This window comes from Dendrobium catenatum, unplaced genomic scaffold (assembly GCF_001605985.2).
Source record: "Dendrobium catenatum unplaced genomic scaffold, ASM160598v2 fragScaff_scaffold_1145, whole genome shotgun sequence".
In the NCBI taxonomy this organism is placed as follows: Eukaryota; Viridiplantae; Streptophyta; class Magnoliopsida; order Asparagales; family Orchidaceae; genus Dendrobium; species Dendrobium catenatum.
The window spans coordinates 280,014-301,270 of record NW_021319607.1 but is presented as its reverse complement, the minus strand read 5'-3'; the positions used below and the strand labels follow the sequence as shown (position 1 = coordinate 301,270).

At 35.6% G+C, this 21,257-nt stretch overlaps 1 protein-coding gene across 1 annotated transcript in view; it reads right to left on the bottom strand.

Annotated features, from left to right (window-relative positions):
* Nucleotides 1-21,257, bottom strand: part of LOC110099972 (proteasome adapter and scaffold protein ECM29) — a gene marked incomplete in the record, with an annotated part of 142,753 nt that overhangs the window by 80,213 nt on the left and 41,283 nt on the right. The window contains 5 exon segments of the mRNA XM_020827318.2: nt 4,720-4,792; nt 4,872-5,056; nt 5,139-5,514; nt 14,150-14,268; nt 15,421-15,480. Coding sequence (XP_020682977.1) covers nt 4,720-4,792; nt 4,872-5,056; nt 5,139-5,514; nt 14,150-14,268; nt 15,421-15,480 — 813 coding nt within the window.

The window sequence follows — 21,257 nt, the reverse complement described above, 5'->3', positions numbered from 1 at the left end:
TCTATGTCATCAAATTCAATTTGGCCAATTGCATTTCACAAAAATAACACAAATAATTTGTAATACGACAAGCAATTAAATATACTTATAAAGACAACATTATTGCCATAAATTAGGAACATGAGCACTCAACTTGTAATCAAATGCCACACAATTCACCTTAATCACCACTTCGTTGTCGTCAACTAACATCATAATTTATATTTTATAACACTGTTATTGTCAGGTCCTAAGTCCTAAATGAGAAAAGTAGAGGATTGTATTATGAAGTCGGCAGCCAACAAAAAATTTGTTGAATAAACATGACATGAATAATATATTTTATTAATACTAGGAAATTTCCTGAAAGCGACACGATGTATACCCTGAATACATCAATAAGTGTGCAAGGATTCCCACATCATGGACGAATGGAGAAAAAAAGTTAATCCATTAAACTAGAATTAGGATAGAAACTTGAAATATATATTCCCATACAGACAAATTAATGAAATTAATAGATATTATAATTCATAGGAAGATAAATATTCTATACAATCTGGAAACTAAATGGGTTGGAGAAAAGGCTAAGAAGATTAATAGTTTAAAATTTAAACTATGATATTCAGGTAAGACTTGTATTTAAAATGGTATAAATGTAATTATAGATAGGAGTTTGAAGGATAATATTTTAGAAATTAATAGAATTAAAGATAGAATTATAGCTTTAAAGATTGTTATTCGTGCTAAGATTATTAATATTATAAGTATTTATCCTCATTAAGTATATTTGAATACAACAACAACATCAAGCCTTTATCCCACTACGTGGGGTCGGCTACATGAATCCTTTTTCTCCATTGTGTCCTATTAAAAGTCAAATTCTCGTTTAAATCTAATAAAGAAAGGTCATTCCTAATATTTTCTAACCAAGTCTTTTTAGGTCTACCCCTACCTTTCTTAACACAAGTCAAATCTAATACCTCTACTCTCTTAACTGGGTCGTCGGAAGGCCGCCTTTTTATGTGACCAAACCATCTAAGGCGACTCTCTCTAATCTTATCTTCTACTGGAGCTACTCCAACCTTTTCACGTATATGCTCATTTCGTATCCTATCTCTAAGGGTAAAGCCACTCATCCATCTAAGCATCCTCATCTCTGCCACACTTAACTTAGTATTATGCTTCTCTTTTAATGGCCAACATTCGACACCATAAAGCATTGCAGGCCTCACTACCATCTTATAGAATTTTCCCTTAAGTTTGAGGGGTACATTACTATCACATAACAAGCCCGATGCATTCCGCCACTTCAACCATCCAACTTGAATTCTGCTGATAATTTTCCCTTAAGTATATTTGAATATGTATTCAAAATTAAAATTTAAAAATGACTTAGAAAAATTGATACAAAAGATGCGTCTTGAAAAAATATTTTTTTATTAACGGATATTTTAAATGGGCATATTGGTTGAGAGGTAGATGATTTTAAAAGCATTAATAATGGCTGTGGATTTAAAACGATTAATGAAGATGGTAAGACCATATTAGATTTTGCCCTAGCTTATAATTTTGTAATTGCTAATATTTTATTTAAGAAAAAAGATGAACATCTTATCACTTATAAGAATTGATATGGTAAAACTCAAATTGATTATTTTCTTATAAAAAATAGATCATTTAGATTGAAAGATTGTAGAATTATTCCAAATAAAAATTAATGTACCCAACGTCGCTTATTAGTTTTTGACTTTAAGATGAAAGAGAATAATGTAAAAAATAAAGTAAAATGTTGTTTTAGGATTAGATAAGGGCAATTAAAAACACTTAAAAAAATATTTTTGAGAGAAAAATTCAAAATCTTAAGAGTTTGTCTGTTCATAAGAAAGCTAATGTTATATGGGGAAAAAACTAATAATATTAAGAATGTTATAAAAGATGTACATGAAATATCAAAAGGAAAAGCTTTTAAAAGTTAAAATAATTTGTGGCATAATCAAAATATGCAACAAAAAGATAAAAAATAAGAAACATTGATGTAAAAATTAATTTAGATATAAAAACATTAAAATTGGGAAAGACATAAAATTTTAAAAATTGAGAAATATATAAAGAGGCTCATAAGGAGTCTAAAAAAGCAATATGCGATGCAACGAATTTAGTTTTTAATGATTTATATAATATATTAGAAACTAAGGAGGGCAAAAGATGTATGTATAAATTAGTCAAGCAAAGAAATAGCAGAAGTAAGAATTTAGTTCAAGATAAGTGCATTAAGGATAAAGATAAAAAATATATTTTTATTAGAAGACAATATTGATGAAATATTTTGATAACCTTTTCAATGAAAATTATGAGAATACAATTGACTTTAGTGACTTTAATATCCTAAATGAAGATAAATATTTTTGTTTTTATCAGAGTATTAGTAAAATCAAAGTTAAGAGATATCAAAAAAATGAAGTCCAAAAAAGTCATTGGACTTGATCATATTCCAATAGAGGTGTGAAAATTCTTAGAAGATTAAGGAATTTCTTAGCTTACGAAATTTTTCAATATTATTTTAAAGACTAGAAAGATGTCAGATGAGAAGAGAACGTGTGTTGATCCCTATTTTTAAGAATAAAGGTGATTCACAAGTGTGTGAATTATAAAGAAATTAGGTTGATGTGTCATTATTTAAAGCTATTGGAGAGAGTTATTAAGCATAGATTACATCATGATACTGATATTTTTCAAAATCAATTTGGATTCATGCTAGGTTGGTCTACTGTGGAAGCTATACATTTATAGAGAGGTTTGATGGAGAAACATAGAGAATAAGGAGGATCTACATATGATATTTATAGATTAAGAGAAAGCATATGATAAAGTTCTAAGAGAAGTGCTTTGGAGAGTTCAAGAAAAGAAATAGGTTAATAATGTTTATATTCAAGTCATTAATGATGTGCATGTAGGAGCAGTTACTTGTGTTCAAACACAAAGTGGTTAAAAAAAAACACAAAGTGGTTTGTCCAAATATTTTCCTATATAAGTTGAATTACATCAAGTATCAGCCTTAAGTCCATATGTTTTGCTTTAGTCATGGATGTTCTTACTAGACATTTGCAAGAATATGCACCATGATGGAAGCTTTTTGCTAATAATATTCTTCTTCTTGATAAGACTAGAGAGGGAGTTGAAGGTAAACATGAATTATGGAGGCCAACCTTAAAGTCCAAAGGTTTTCGTTTGAGTAGATCTACAACTAAATACATAGAGTGTTATTTTAGTAGTAATAGATCTAGTAGAGGGATTATGACTTTGGGCAATCAAATCATTAATAAGAGTACACGTTTTAGATATCTTGGGCCTATTGTTCGGAGTGATGGTGAAATAGATGGGGATATTATAAATGGAATTAAAGTTGGATGGTTGAAGTAGAGGAATGCATCGGGCTTGTCGTTTGATAGAAAAATACCCATCAAACTTAAGAGAAAATTCTATAAGATGGTGAGACCTGCAATGCTTTATGGCGCAGAATATTGGCCATTAAAAGATGGGCATAAAATTAAGTGTTGCAGAGATGAGGATTCTTAGGTGGATGAGTGACTTTACTCTTAGAGACAAAATACAAAACAACCATATGCATGAAAAGGTTGGAGTTGATCCAGTGAAAGAAAACATTAAAGAAAGTCACTAAACATTCTTGTTTTCAATTTAAAAAATAATTTAAAATTCTAGTTTGTCATTTAACTTAATATTTTCTATAGTAATTAACAAATTCACATAATTTAAAAATGCATAATAAAATCAATAATCTTCCACTCTTCTCTTCCCTTAAAACCCTAATATCAAATAAAATTATATTTAAAAAAAATTACTAATAAACTTAACCATTCTTTAAAATAACCTATGAGCCCAAGCCTTCATCAACGCTCCCTATCGGCGTTGGTGCTCTTCTTCTCCCTTGACACTTATTTCTCTCTCGATCTCTTCTATCTCCTTCTTCTCGTCTATCTGATTTGTAAAGGACCGAACCATTGCCTTTTATCTCCCCAACAAACCCTTCGTCTTCACCCGAAAATTATGAGACCCACCTACCATTCAACTCCTCATTCAAATTCCTTCTCCTCGACACCGGGTGACATTGAATGCTCCCTCTTCCATGCTCTTCATATCCTTCGTCTTTGTCAATACCGAATGAAGGAATGGCCAGCCATTCATCTTCCTCAAATGCTCCTTCATTTCCCTCGACTTCCAAGTGACGTAATCGACGCACACTCAAATGACAGATGTCTTCTTCGTTTTTAGGTAACAAAACCGGCTGCAACAAATCAACGTCTTCATCCCTTCGTTTTCAGGTTATGGAACCGAAGGTTCTTACAAAGATACTTATACCAAAGCTTGCGAAACATCACATTCACACACTAGGTGGGGGAGGCTGATATTCTAGCCACATATTCTACACAGTAAGAACTAGGATGATATTCTAGTTGACTAAATTAAATGTCATTTAAAAAGGTTATCATCAGTCTCAAGCTCAAAACAAAGGCAGATTTTACGTTGATAGCCAGTATAAGACTTCTGATAAACCGTTAAAATGGGTCCTAATCTGATTCCACTGAATAAAACGTTCAAAATGAGTTCCAGTAGCCAATAGAGATAGAAATCTTAAGAATTAAGGATATTCGAAATGAAAAAAAGTGAATCAAATTTGACTTGAAAAAACAGAAATATCTCTGGTGACTCGAAAATTACTTTGGGAACTTCCTTCATACACTCTGCTAGAACATACCCAATTGCACACAAAAGCCCATGTTGATTTTCATACCTGTATCATTAAGAAATAAATACATTGCTTTCACATAAATAAATGCAAATACAAATCTCTGTTAAGAAATTAGGCAGACCTCAACGATTTGGTTTGAGTTATTGTGGAAACTAGGTCTGTGGTTAGAGCAGTAGCTTCGGTGGTAGAAATTACAGAACATGCTATTCCCAATAGCCTTGATGCAGATTCTCGAGTATCAAAATCAACATGACCCAAGAGAAGCTTTAACCAAGGCAAGCGTCCTGCAAATCGGGATGCCACCAACTGCAACGAGCAAGGAAACCAAAAAAATGATAATAGAGTGAACATGTGCTGCATGTAAACAAAAAAATAGTAAGGAAACAACCTTCTGCTGATGAGAACCAATCTCAACTAAAGCCTTCATGGAAGCAGCATGCAACTCAACAGATCCATCAAAAGCCATTCCATGCTCCAACACTTGGCACAAAGTCAGTACTGTAGCTCTGAACTCATCAGTTACAGAATCACATATTCTGCAATCTGCCTTAAAGCACTTCAACAAAAACCTAACCATAGCAAAATAAGTCTTTGAAGGAAAGAGAAGTCCCTTCTCCCTATGCTCAGTAGAATCTAACAATTTTGGCTGCTGCAAACAGATGTAGTCAAGCATATCTTTCAACTTAGGATAATTGGCATTATCATCTGCACTATTCAATAATTCTTGATCCTTGGTCAGATGAAGGCCTTCAAGAGCCATTTCCCTGAACAACTCCACAAAATAAGAACAAAAAATAAAAAATCTACGCACAAACTCAAGCAATTGTTATACAACTATTTTCAGTGACAAATAAAAGGAGCATTTAATCCTACTCCATACAGTACAATACATGAATTGAAAGTAGAAAGCCAGTGATCAAACACCCGGAACAAGAGAATAATTAAAAGGGTTGTTCAATATTCTGGACATAAATATGGTGTCAGGGATGAGATTAGATCAGTGGAGCATATTGATCATTCTCAAAAAGGTAAATACTAAAAGCATGCAAGGAAAATTTTTTCTTGCTTAGTTATACCAACTCAATGCAAGAACTTGCTCGAAGAAGCTCCAAAAACACAAATAAAAAATAGGAAGGATTCTCCTGTATAAACTCTACTTTTCAATGCAAAGGAGAGGTAACTCGGCTGTGGCATGAAGCCACAGCTTCTGAAGTAGCAGGTCAAAAGATGCAAGGATGTCTGCCTCATCCATCTCCCCAATTCTTTAACATGTGTCAGCTCCCTATTTAAGGATCCAAGAAAAGTATGTCAGAAAGATGTCATTACAAAGAACAAAAACTGCTGCATCCATGACTAGTCTGTCCCAAGGGGAGGGTAAAGTGGTATGTCATATCTCGTCAGTTGATGTAGTTCAAGAATTCAGGACACAGCTATAGCAAAAAAAACTGGAATAAAGAATTCGAACTTTGAATCTCCTTTATTTTGGGCTCGTCAAAAACTGCATTAACGGATACTCCAATGATAAGTAGATCAGAACCATAGGAATGCTTCTGTAAAAGAACAGCCTTAAATGGATCTGGAGCAAAACGCAATAGACCAGATTCTCTGGCCACATAAAAAGCATAAAAGTAAACGTTCTGTTAGCATAAAAGTACTTTTACCACACAAAAATGGCACTTTGTACTTGACATTCCAAAATAAGCAACTACAAATAATGGCATGAAACATTTTAAAGAATAAAGGAGATGAGTCTGTTGATTCTTATTTTTAAGAATAAAGGTGATGCACAAGATTGTGTGAATTATAGATGAATTTAGTTAATGTGTCATACATTAAAACTAAGGGAGAGAGTTATGAAGCATAGGTTATGATGTAATACTAATGTTTCTCAAAATCAATTTGCATTTATGCCAGGTAAGTCTACTATGGAAGCTATATATTTATTGAGAGGTTTGATGAAGAAATATAGAGAAAGGAGAATCTAATATAATATTTATTGATTTAAAGAAAGCATATGATAAAGTTCCAAGATAAGTGCTATGGAGAATTGTAGAAAAAAAAGGGGTTAATAATGCTTATATTCAAGTCATTAAGAATATGTATGCATGAGCTATTACTTGTGTTCAAACAAAAGGTGTTTTGACCAAGTATTTTCCTATGTCAGTTGGATTACATCAAGGATCAACCTTAAGCCCATATCTTTTAGCTTTAGTCATGGGTGTTCTTACTAGACATTTGCAAGAGAATGTACCCTGGTGTATTCTTTTTATTGATGATATCCTACTTGTTGATAAGATTAGAAAGAAATTGAAGGTAAACTTGAATTATGGAGATCAACCTTAGAGTCTTAATATTTTCATTTTAGTAGATCTAAAACTGAATACATGGAGTGTAATTTTATTAGTAATAGATCTAGTGGGGGATTTTGACTTCGGTCAATGAAATCATTAATAAGAATACATATTTTAGATATCTTGGGTCTATTATTCAGAGTAATGGTGAAATAGATTGAGATATCATTAGTAGAATTCAATTTGGATGGTTGAAGTGGAGGAATGCATCGGGCTTGTTGTGTGATAGAAAAGTACCACTCAAACTTAAGGGAAACTTCTATAAGATGGTGGTGAGACCTACAATGCTTTATGGCACATAATGTCATCCATTAAAAGAGAAGCATAATATCAAGTTTAGTGTTACAGAGACGAGGATGGTCAAGTGAATGAGTGGCTTTACTCTTAAAGGCAGTATATAAAACAAGAATATCCATGAAAAGGTTAGAATAGCTCCAATGGTAAATAAGATTAGAGAGAGTCACCTAAGATGATTTGGCCACATAAAACGACGGCCTTCCGATGACCAGGTTAAGAGAGTAGATATAATAGATTTGGTATATGTTAAGAAATGTAGAGATAGACCGAAAAAACATGGTTAGAAAATATTAGAAATGCTTCTTTATTAGATTTAAATGAGAATTTAACTCTTAATAGGACACAATGGAGAAAAAAGTATTCATGTAGCCAGCCCCATGTAGTTGGATAAAGGCTTGATGTTGTTGTAGCATTTTTAAGAATAAAATGTTCATTTTTCGATTTGAACTCAATGTAAATTTTAAGAAGTCCTCTTAGCACTTTTTCACCATTCCTTACATCCCAAGCAAACCATATTCATATTCTCTTCTCACATCCCATAGCAGCACTTCCAAATCCAAACAATCCATCTACACAACATCCTTTCACCTCTACTTTTATCTCCTTATAATTCTCCTGCTCAATTTATTGCTCTACCTTTTTCTTCAACCACATATCTACACCACAAGTACTTGGTATCAAATGAGAAGATGCAGAGCAGAATTTTAGAAATAAATTATACATTTTTAATTAGCTTATTGAGAATTGCAAGCATGGTTACTCGTGGAAGTCAAGCTTTACTAGGGCTAATGATGATTGCATCCTCTTGGCATATTGATGAGTAAAACTTTTCCTCTAATTATGTGCACATGTCCTTCAGAAATTCTTTAAATCAAATGGATCTCATGAATTAAATAAAAAAAATAGAAAACGCATCAACTAATTTACAAAGTTCAATCAAATGGGGACCCTAATGATGTTATGATTCAGGTTGAGAATATTTTGATACTCGGGAATAAGGATATAATTGTTGCCGATAAAGAGGGGGGAGAGCATAAATAATTCATTGTGTTGCAGAATTCTGCAGAAACTGTTGCAGCATTTAATCTGGATGCGGATCAGGTTCTGATGAATGATATAGTGAATGTGCCAACATTAAACCCCCCTGATTTGATTATTTGCTAAATATTTATGCTGGGATGCTATCAGTAACTGGAATTAAAATACCTTTGGTAAAACAGAATTGTGGTTTGGATTTTTGGTGGGGGCAAGAAATATAGTGAGCCTATACCCCGCCCACACAAAAGAGATGAGCCACCCGAACACCCGCTAACACTCTAAAATAAAAGAATGGACTAAAGATGAGGAAGAGCAAACTCTTACATTTCAAATCTAAGACCGACTTAGAAATTAAAAACACAAAATTACAACGACTTACAAACTCGACTCGAAATTAAAGACGACACCCTAAAGTTGCTGCACTTGGAAGAAAGATACAGGTGGAGTGGCACTTGCGGAGAGACGAAGAGATTAGAAGCCGAGACGAAAGGTTGGAAAGAGCTCGCAAGATTTCCGGAGGGGATGAGAAAGAAGAGTGGAACCAAACAACTTCTTGGGATTCCAAAAGCCCTTTTGGAAACCCAAGAGACAACTTAAATGAAGATATTAAAAACTATAATAAAAAGTACATTAAATAAAAGATAACTATGAACTAAACTTAGCTAATAATGAACTAACCCTTAGTTCAATAAGTGAACTAAAGACCAGCTCATAAATGAGCTAAAATTTCAGCTCAATTTTGATTGAGCTTGTAAATTCGAGGGAGGACAAAATTGATTTATTTTGGACATGAGTTGACCCCCCCCTTGTCTACATCAATTTTGATTCTTCCAGTGAAGAACATGACAGGTCTTAAGTTCTTGCTTCATATTTGGATTCTTTCGAGCAACATTCTCATATCTCAACTAGGACAAATCTAAATGCACTAATCCCTTAGTGATGAGGAAGGTCCTATTAAAGTTTTTTATAAAAAGAAAAAGAGATTGAAGAGGTAGAAGCTCCTCAAACAAGGCCTACTAGATCTAAAGTTAAAACAGGAAAACGATGGCAAAAGCTATGGTAAAAAATATCACATGTACTACAAGCACAACAACTAATGTAAGTCTTAAAAAGCTTTCTCCTATTGTTCAATCCAATAATATTTCCTTTTTATAGACTTATGGTATTCCAATGTGTGGAGACAAATAGATCCAACAAATCAGTCTTTTATTGGGAAAAAAGGATTTAAGCAAAGGAAGTTAATAGCCATCTGCCACTACATGTAGCACTTTCAAGTAGGAGATGAAGCTCAGTGCGCTTTTGTGCATGCAAGCTCTTTTAAATCAAAAGAAGGAAGGTGTGGAACGATCTTAGTCACGTTAAAATTATAAACAATGGATGATTGTAGGGTATTTTATTATCATACTCAAGATTCAAGGAAGGAAAAAAGGGAACCTTAATTTAATGCTATGGGAGAGATTGTTGATGCTATGTCTATATATATATATATATATACATTGGATTAATTCGCAATGTGCTTTTAGGGAAAGCGGGAATCTAATTTAAAGTTACTCTTCAGTAGACCATGCTACGTTGTTAATTCTTTCAAGTATAAAATTTTCTTGTCCAATCCCTTATGAGCTCAATATTGCTTATGGGCTAACTTTCTTAGTTTAAAGTACTGTAAAGGTGTTCAACCTAGTTAGGTGGAACAAAAGTTTGGATTTTGCTGGATGGAAAAGTTCCGAGCAATTAAAGAGGTGGTGGAAAAGAAGATTTGTTGGGAATTAGGTGCGGGTAATGCAGTCTTTTTTCATGATTTATTGATTATTAATCAGTTTCCATCAGTATCTTATGCAGAACTCTTCTAAAGTAAGGAGTTATATTCAAAATGGATCCTCGAATATAGAAACCTGCTCCTTTACAAAGCGCAGAGGTAGATGTGTTAATAGGGAAAAAGGCTGTTAATGTTGGCCTCTGTATTAAGATAGTCTGGGAAAAGTTGAGGCAGTGAGCTAAATTTTGATTAATTCATAGAAGATGAAGAAGACTATTAGTGGTAGGAGGTGGCCGTTGGCAGTTGAGGTTGCTAAGGAGAAGGGGGAAGATGCAGCTCCGCAATGTCGAATATGGGTAAACCCACAAGCCTTGAGAATTTTTCTTCATTATACATTGTTGCTCCCCTGGAGCCTTCAATGTCCAATGTGACCTCCATGCCTCCTTGATGCTATGACTTTCAAAAACTTCGGATAGGAGCAAAGAGTGTGAAGGAGTTAAGCCCCACGATTAGATGAAGGAGACTATTAGTGGTAGGACGTGGTCGTTGGCAATTGAGATTGATGAAGGATTTTTTGGGGGTTGGGGGTGGGTATTGATGCTAAGAAGGAAGATGCAGCTCCGGCAATGTTGAATATGTGTAAACCTGCAAGCATCGATAATTTTTCTTCATCATATATTGTTGCTCCCCATTTGCCCTTCACAGCAAATGCCCAATGTGACCTCCACACCTCATCCTTAATGCTATGAGTTTCAAGAATTTCGGGTAGGAGCAAAGAGTTTGAAGGAGTAAGACCACACGATGCTTAAAAAGGCCAGATAAGCCCCCATCACCTAATTTCCCAACAGTATTGGAACAGCACGCACAAGTACTTAATTTTGAATATTCCACTCCACATTGGAACACTGCGCACAGGTGAATAATTTTGAAGTATCAAATTATACCTTTCGCACAAGGCTATGAAGACCAAATTTTTGACAAGTCGAAAACACAGATTTATCTATTTAAAGAGAGGATTTATACAATGAGGCAAGAGATGAGGAAATAGAGGGTAAGAGATGGAGAGAGTATAAGGTAGAAGAAAAAATGAAAAGAGAGAGAGTGGAGAGAGATAGCTAGAGAGAAGAATAAATTTATCTATTTAAATAGAAAATTCGGGGTGTTGAGATCCCCCTCTGTTTAGAGAGAGGAAGGTATAGAAAGAAATGAAGATGAGAAGAGAGAAACTTTGTGCTGGCCGGGCATGTGGCGTCAAGGGTTTGGAGAGCTAGCTGGAGACGGTGTAAGCGAGGAGAAGAGATGCATAGTGAGTTATGAGCTCAACACGTCCGAGAGGGAGGGAAGTCATTTGAGACAAGGAGCAAAGCTGAGGAGGAAGCAAAGACATCAATGATGGAGACTGTAAAGATTGTCGATGTGTGAAGTACAGAGCAAGTCAGTAGAGAAGCTCAGATGAAATGGAGGTCAGTGCAATGTATCATGCAACTAAGAAGGACTCAGCCTGAGGAGCTATTTGCTAAACAGAGAAGAAGAGAGGGAGTTGGCGAAAACAGAGGCGCGTTTGGTGCTATGCCTAGATGGAAAAGACGGTGGAATTTTTTTTTTCCTCACAGATCATGCAGATAAGGCATAGGGAGATGGGATACAAAGTACTTAATGTGGTGTAAAATTTTAAAGGAACTCAGCTGAATTTAAAGGATATTAATAGCAATGGTAGAGATTTCTTTTGATATTATTTCTTTACTAAATTAATAAAAATAAATAAATAAGGAAAATAAGTGTGGCTTAATTTCCCATGAAATTTATAATTTCTTAAGCATCTTAATTTTCGTGTAGTTACATTGCGTTTGAGAAAATTTACTATTTTGCCTTCACACAACAACCTGCTCAATACAAGTATTCTCTCTAGGTCATTTGGACATTTTGGATGCATAGGCATATGTCGTTTTGTGAAATAGACAGCTTATGCATGACGTCGCATCCGTAATCAATCATTTTCATTATTTTTAATTGAAGTGCGTGTGAACTAGCTTTTTTGAGTAAATACGATGTTTTGGACGCAACGACATAGTACATTTTGCGAATAGGCAATGTTTGACAATTTTTGCATGACACCGCGTCCATAGTCCATTGTTCTCTTTGCATTTGTTCCAAGTAATTGCAGGAGTCATTCTTTGTTGAATTTGATGCTCCAAACATATTGGTGCTATCCTTTTCTTGAACAGGTAGCGTTAAGGTGTTTCAAGCCCATTTCGTGTGACGTCACATCTGTTGACCACTATCGTCATCATATTCGCTCGAATTATTTGCAAGATACATACAAAGGTCAACGAGTCTTCTCTTTACCTTGTTTATTGACTTAGAGTTTCATATATGTTGCAAAGCTTTAAATATATGGATTGAAGATAAAATAAATATTAAGGATTTTTCCTTAGCATTGTGACTAGAAGTTGGAATGATTTTACCTGATGAGAAGAACAAATATGTAATATTTTCATTTCAATTTAGATTTGAACATATTTGGAGAGATGGAGAAGATTAGGTTGATCAGCTTGCCGATGAAAGTAGTCTAAACAGCTTGAAATTGCTCTTAGTTGCTATTTTTATTCAATTTTAAAATAAGAAATTAGCCATCAACCTCAATCCCAGTCTTGACAATAATAGGTTTCAAAAGAACAAAAAAGGCCTAAATTTCAAGATGGTCCCTGACTATGGTAATGTGGCCAATTTAATCCCAAAGTATCATATTTCTCTAATTTTTCTCTTAACTATACAAAATTGATCCCAAATGATTCTTGTGGAACTCAATTAGGACCAAGTTGGTATAGTTAAGGGACTAAATTTGCATAAATTTTGAATCCTGATTTCTATCAAATTTTACTTGAGGGATCATTTAAGATCAGTTTTGCATAATCGAAGTAATATAGTAGAAATTTCTAATGCTCAAACTAAATTGGACACATACAAATAATCAAAGGTATATTTTCGGATTATTTTAAAACAAAAAAGAGTATCATTTCCAAGCAGTTTATTTTTATCAATGATTATGATGCGTAACGGGCCTACTAATAGCAGAAAACAGCAAGAACAGAGAGAAAAACACAACATAAATCAGCGAGCAAGACTTTTATTTCAGCACCGAAAACTAAGATACAAGTTAATCTACTATTCGAGAGATAGATCAACTCTCCATAAGCCCTAGACGCCACTACGAACTACTCCCAAGAAAACTACAGCAAACACAAATCACATGCTCTGAAAATAACAACATAGTTAGCCCTAAATAGGCTTCTTTATTTCCCTCCAAATCAGCCCATTTCCTTAAATGATTCTCCCTAATTTGAATTTGGATCACTTTCCCTAAATAATTCCCTCCCAATTTTAATTAAAACCTACCTAAACACTTCTCCCTTTATTTCTCTTCCATGCATATTGAATTATAACTATCCTTGGTCCCACAAAGGGAGCTGAAATACCCTCCTTATTCCTGACAGTTGGGTCCGGCTCCTCAGAACCGAGCGACTGGCTCTAACCTGAACTGGCGGGGCGTAACAGATTACCTGCATAATGAAGATTTAGCATCTTGATCATCTTGGCAATCAATAATCTTACCTAGGAAGGGGTGGACACCTTCACTGTACCTGAGGCATAAGCCTCAACAAACGCCAAATTTGCTTAGGCAATAAGGTGGCATGGGTCCAAATTGCGCGGAGGCGTGCCTCAATTTAAAATTATGCTTCCACGTACTATACTGAATGTTTAGATTAACTTATGTAAGTTAATGATTTAAACATTAAAAAAAAGTTCTAAAAAACCTGAGGGTAAGATAATGCATCAACATAAAAGCACGAACAAATTAACCCAAACATGATAGAAAGTAAAAAAGGAAAAGTGGTTCATATTATTGAATGCAAGTGGTTGAATTCAGAAGTAATAAAACAATAAACATGGTTCTACCTTATATCCATCTTTGTGTCTTCATTTCCAAGCATGCAAATGTATCGGCTAGGGCAATGATGTAAACAAAATAAGGATGTCGCCCACCTCATCACACAGAATCGTACCTCACTTTGCTCCTTGATAAGATGAAAAGAAATTCAGAAAGAAATTAATGCATAAAATCTGCAAATGTGGTTCATACAAGCTGTCAAAGAGAATATAAACATGGATAACACAAAACATTATAATCATTATTACTCTTACCACAATATTTGGATTTAGTGTGGGTTTATGAATAATCATTTTTCATTTTGTTATGTTGAGTATTTATTGAGGTGTGAAAACTCATGCTTCAAAAATCATTTTAAACAACTTCTATCTATATTATGCAAAATGCACCTTTTTTCTTCACTAATCCTTCAACACTAATTATATCAACACATCTATTGGATGCATTTTCTATCCTTCACAATATAAAATTTCAAATCAACAATGTGGAATTTCAACAACCATAGTTCCAATATATATCACTCCACCCATCAGTCTATAATAGTCATTTCTTAATTATAACAAAGAACCAAGCCAAAGTTAATGAAAATGGTATGCATTATAAGGAGAAAATGATCAAAATGATCCATTAACGCTTTATGAATGGCCAAAATGGTCTCCAACTATATTAAAGGACCATTTTAGTCCCTCGAGCCTTTAAAAAGGAATCAAAATAGTTCCACGGTGGGAGTATTTTGGTTCCTCTTTAAGGAGTTGATGAACCAAAATTGTCATTTAATATAGTTGGGGATTATTTTGATCTTTTATAAAGAGCCAAGGGACTACTATATGAAGGCAAAACGAATGTCCAAAGAAACAGATGGACATATCATATTTAGAAAGAATAATTCAGCCAAGCGATTAAAGAAGAGAAACAAATCTAAGGTAGTTGGGTGATAAAATATATTAACGAAATAGTGTATTTAAAAACGATTAAATCCTGATGAACAACTGTTAGCAAGACCCATAGCAATCAACTGCATTACCAACACCTTGTCGCTTGAGAAGACTAAAGGAACATGCATATTTTCTGCTACAAATCAATTGAATGCGGGGGAAACTGAACAATAGATCAGAGAACAGTTTCAAAATAGCGAGAAGTTTGCACATGATTCAGTCAGGGTTTTAATTTAAAATTGAAGAGGGAAGATGCAAACTAAAATCACAAAACAATGAAGTTATGATGATGAAGAACAAAAATGCTGTTAAGGAATAAGATAAGACTTTCTAAGAAACCTCACCGCTTGACAGTTTTCTAGCAAAAATGCTTCCAGCTCCTTTAGCACAGCCAATGGAGCATCCTGTTGTTGAGAATTCAAAAATTCACCAAACAATTACGAAAGAAAACAATCAAATATTTGTTGTATGAAAAATAGGACAGGAAGAATTTATACATGAAGATGGAAAAATCAAGCAAGAAAATTATTTTATGAAAATGCTATTTAAAAGTAGTAATCTACAAAATCCAAACTGTAACAGGCCAAATTTTTATTATTATTTTGCATAATAAAACTTCAGTTTTGATTTAAATATGAGTAGAAAAAGGTTTCATTCTTCATAGAAACATATCTTTCACTTCTAGCCCTTGTTCTTTACTCTTATTCAACGCATTTAAGAAAATTGGAAGTGAGCTTCTATGACAAAACTAGAGACTTTGCTTCGAAGAAAATTGTGCGTTACAATAGATGAACAGGGAGAAAAGAGAGGATGAGATGAAGAAATCATTGGTAAATTAAGCTTGGTGAAGATCTTCTGAGATTATCTGGATATTCAGGCGAAAGCTTACTTGTAACCTCTGTTAAAAACATACTCTAACGTCAATAAAAGTTTTATGAAGATTTCTTCCTCTATTCCCCACCTAGACTTGTGACCACTCTCTAAAATTTGAAAACATTTAAAACTTAAGACTAAGATCCTGGATTTGAATGCACAACTTGGGGATTTCTTACAAACCTTTTTGGATGGTAATGTGTCAGCTGACGAGCTAAAGATATTCCAAACTATTATATCTTCATAGTTAAGGAACTCAATGACTTGCAATGTTTTGAATATTGTTTACACTTAAAAGAGATGAGATATTTGTTAGTATTTAAAGGCTTGAATGCTTTTAGCATGGTGATTATTTTATTCTATAAGTTAAGTTCAGAGCTTTACGTTAACTTCATAAACATTGAAGTTCTCTTTTGATTGTTTCTAGATATGGATGCTTTGGTGTAACGAAGGACTAGTCATAGTTCACAATGTTTAGTCTATCTTATAATTTGTGATATAGGAAGAACAATAAATTATTAAATTGATGGACTGATGGATGATCTCCACTTATTTGATTCCTTCTGTTGACGAATATTTTCGCATTGACTCGACCCCGATCGAGCCCGACAAAGCTCGATCGCGCTCGATCAACTCAATTGATCATCGTCGAGGTGAAATTAATCCGAATTAAACTCAAATTTAATTAAATTAAACCCAATTTAATTTAATTAAAATCAAATCAAACCAATCAAATCCCGTCGAGCGTTGTCGAGCCCAATTCGACACAATTCGGCGCCGATTCAAGCTTAATTTTGCAAAATTAACTTGATCGGACCCACTCGGACCCAAACCGACCCAAATCGGTTTGAGTCAAGTCCAATTTGGGCTCAATTTCAGCCCCAATTGTTTGATTTAGGCTAAATCAAATACCTAAATCTGAAATCTAAATGAAGGGCCCAGATTTCTTGTGGAATTCTGCCCTAAATCCCTCATTCCACGTGTGTGAGGATTGATTGGCTCCTTTGGGCGGTGAGGCCAGCTAGCCTTGCGATCTCCAAGAGGGAATGAAAAGAGCGGAAGAGGGATTCAGCTCTTCCAAGCTTGTTCACCCGTCCGAGATAGAGTGGAAGAGGGAGACGGAGAGAGCCTCTCGGCTCTCTGCTTGTTCACCCATCCCAGTCAGAGCATGGGAGGGAGGGGGAGCGATCGGCTCCCCCATTTTTTTTTGCTTCGTGCGGTTCGTCCGTCGCAGAGGGAGCGGGAGAAAGGGGGATTCCGCCCCCCTTGCGTGCGTGTTCTCCCCGTCCCGAGCGAAAGAAGGAGCGGGAGAGGGAGCGGCTCTTGCTTGCTTGCGATTCCTGCATCCGTCCAGGCGAGAGGAAGAGGCCAACTAGTGGCTTCTTGCGTGCGACCTAGCCAAGAACTGTTGTCTTCTTCTTCTTTGGGCTGAAAATGAGTTCCCTCTCGTTGCCATTGCTCTCTCCGTTCAATTGGAAAGAAGAAATCCCCTCTTGATCGCTAGATTTACGGGATTTCAGTGGCTACGACGTGCGGAGTTCGGCGCCGAACAGGTGAGTTAATTTTTTTTGTTTTATACGGCAGGTCAACACCTCTATAGTCTAGGGCAAAGGCATGCTGAAATCAGCCCATGCTGCAGCCAAGAGAAGGTAGGAAGCCTCTACTTCCTTCCAAATCATCTCCGGCAACATCAAAACAGTGCAAGCTGCTGTTTGGGGCGTTTTTGGACAGCAAACTGCTGTCCGGAGCTGTTTGGACAGCAAATCCACCATCCGGAAAGGCTTGGACAGCAGCGGCGACGTTGGGAAAAGCTTGGACAGCAGCTACGCAACTTCTGAGAGCCTTCCAAACAGTGAAAACTGCTGTCCGGAGCAGTTTGGACAGCAAATCCACCCTTGGGAACGGCTTGGACAGCAGCGACGCCATCCGGAAACGCTTGGACAGCAGCCTTCTTCCTTGGGAAAGTCTTGGACAGCAGTTTGGAGCTTTCAAAGGAGCTTGGACAGCAATTGGAGCTTGGATTGGAGCGCTAGGACAACCCGGGTGAGGTAAAACACTAAAACTTAGTGAAACCTAGGGTCCCCCAAGGCCATTGATGTGTGGATGACGTCCCCAAGCCATAGGTCCCTTAGAAACTTCATTTGCTTGCTTCCCCAACCCATCTGTGCTGCCCTCTCCGTAAAACAGCGGAAATCCGGTGATTTCCGTTTGTTTGCTCTCTTGTAAGAGCCAAAGAGGCATGCCGATATGCGTAGGGTCGTTGGATTGGTATCCAACGCCCTCTAAATGCATGAAATAGCATCATGTTGCTTTCCAGCGCCTTCACCTACAACTAAACCATAGGATATGTGATTACATTTGATTCAAAATTGAATGTCGAGGTGTAGAATTCTTCTCTAAATGTGGCATAATTGTTTGTCCTCTAGATTCGCACGTTATGACAAAATTAATGAATGCATGTAGAAGGTTTATATTGCTATGCTACTTTTGGTTTTCCCCAAATTTATTGGATGTTCAAATGTGCATTTCAATTACTTCATGAAGTGGTGGGGTCTTTCATGAACATCTATGGTTTATGTTTTAAATCCCATAACAAAATGATTAATTGAAATCACCTTTGAAATCTCTCCGAATTTGGAGAGCCAAATCAAGTAAATTTTCAAATTAAATGCACTCATTCCTAGGACTCTTTGCAACCCAAAGTTGCATCTTCTCTTCTCCTTTCTATAACTCAAAAGTTGTATGAAAGTGTAAGTGAATCAATCTTATTCCAAATCACCTATTTGTTGAATCAAAATCAACAAGTAGTTCAATCCAAAGTCTTTTATTTGTTGAACCAAATTCAACAAATAATCCTTGATGTGTAGGCCAAATCTACACATCATCTTTTCATGTTTGCTTAATCCAAACTGAGCAAACTAAATACCCATCATTGAACATAAAAGTTCAATGATAGTCTCTCTTGATTTGTAACTCCAAAGTTATAAATCTTTCTCACTTATTGAGCTAAACTTAATAAATGACTCACCTTTGTTTGCCTAATCCAAATTAAGCAAATGAAACTCAACTCATTGAATACAAAAAATTCAAGGAGACACTCTTTTGATTCGTAGCCTCAAAGCTATTAATCGCCCTCACTTCTATAGGTTCCAAAGGCCTTAGAAAATGTCATACCTTAGCCCAAAAGCTATAGGTCATTTCTCCTCCAACTCCAAAGTTGTAGGAGATTTCTTCTCTTAGCTCCAAAAGCTAAGGAGAATTCTCCCACATATAGCCCAAAAGTTATATGTTGGACACCTTTCTTAGACTCAAAATCTAAGTAATCCCTTTCACTCAACCCAAATTGAGTGATCTTTTCTATGACTTTTAAAATACTAAACCCATAGATGTCCCTTAGGAATTATCCAATCTGTTGAAGTTCATCCTACCCTATTGGATGGATTTCACCAAGTCCTAAGTGAAACCCCTTAGGCATGTCTGTCTTACCCTATTAGATAGACGCTTCTCTTATCCAAACATTAAAAGAACTTCAAAAACACCTAAAAAATTACATAAGTTCCTTTTGATGCAATGATCAAGCATCTTCCCCAAAAGGCGGGATGCCTACACCATTGTATCTCAGGATTCATAAGTAACAGGCTTGCCCAAAAGCAAGCATGTGGTTACTTTATGGGTTCTTCATAACCCTCCTAAATATGAAACATTTAAAAAATCAAATAAAATCTTTAAGTCACAAACAACTTAAAGTGAAATCACATTTGGATAAAGATTAAACATTTTCATTCCAAAATGAAACCAAACACCCTTAGTGTGACATGCCACACAAGCCTCACACACTTAGGTGCACAGCCCCTTAGGCATGCTAGGATTAGGATTTTTTCTTTTCTGCGCATGTATTTGATGTTGTGGTGTGATTGCCCTTGGATTGTCTACGTTGTGGGCACTTGCCCTTAAGTGGATAATGTAGAAATATACATGTTCTTCTTGCAAGTGGTCATATTTAAAAAGGGGGCGCTCATAAATAATAAACTGATTGCATGACAGGTGTTGTTTGAAACCCCCCAAAGATGTGGCCAATATGGTAGAAGCATGCGTTTGGCACTCTAAGTGCTAAACAAAATTCTTAATGTGATGCTTTATTATATAAACTGTTTCTAATCCACTGCAAGTTTGAGTCTCTTTTCTTTTCAAACATGTATTTGATAGAATTGTAATTGTATCAAACTTGTGGGGGTTTGGAGCAAAAGAATGAAGTGGACTAGAAGGATGTACCTGTCAAAGGTGAAGCCCAATGTCCATTCAAAAGTCAAGAGCCTGAAGAATCCCACAAGTAGAGTCTGTAATTTTGACTGGGTTGTATAATGGCAGACAACTCAGCTGTCAAATCTAGTTGTAATAATGTTGACTCTATTTTCATTCCTTGTACTTTATTTATAAATAAAAGCATGCTTTGATTGTTTACCTAGTTGTGCAATAGAAATGCATCTTTTTCCTAGGTTTCTTTCTTTGCTTTTGTTTGGGAGTGGCTTGAACTTTAGATGCGGTAGGCTCTTAGGACAAAAATAAGATTTCTACCCATTAAAATGTAATTAATCTAAAAATTGGTTTAGACTTCATGATTTCCCTAATAAAAGAAAAGTGCATAGCTCCCTTTAAGGAGCCAAGTTTTCAAAATTAAAACAATCATGCATAGCCCAAATGTGTTGCATATAAAAGGCCCTCACTTAAGGATTAGATAACAAAAGTCTTTTTATTTATGAGTCAGAATATGCATACCCACATAATTAGGCATCTTGGCCTCAAAGCCAAGTTGTAAGTCCTACATTCTAAATAAAAACAACCTCCGCACTCTGCATTTGCATTGAGACCGGTTAACATGGTTTTAAAAGCGATTAGGAGGGTTAGCTGGTAGTCCCTTCCAGGCGGGACAATAAATCCAGAGGTCGGGCAGGCTATGCCTCTTGTGAGGTGTAGTTTGTAAGCCCCTCGTTCACTCGTTAGATTTAGGTTCGAGGCACTACCTATCGGTAGTCATCACCTTAGTCTTAGGGTCCGAGGCAAGGGTTGATTTTAAATCACCCTATAAGCCCTCATCTTTTGGGCAATTCCTCCAACAAGTGTTGTTGGGATGTAAGCCCCAACTTTCTAATTCAAACATCAACTTAAACCAAAATTAGAATGCTAAAATGTAAAGCCCAATATAGGATAGTTTGAGCACCTCTGAGTGTCCCTCAGAATCAAGTGCTCCTACCTCACCTTCCCTTGGACTTCACTACAAAAAATATAATTCTAAGTTGATCAACTTCTC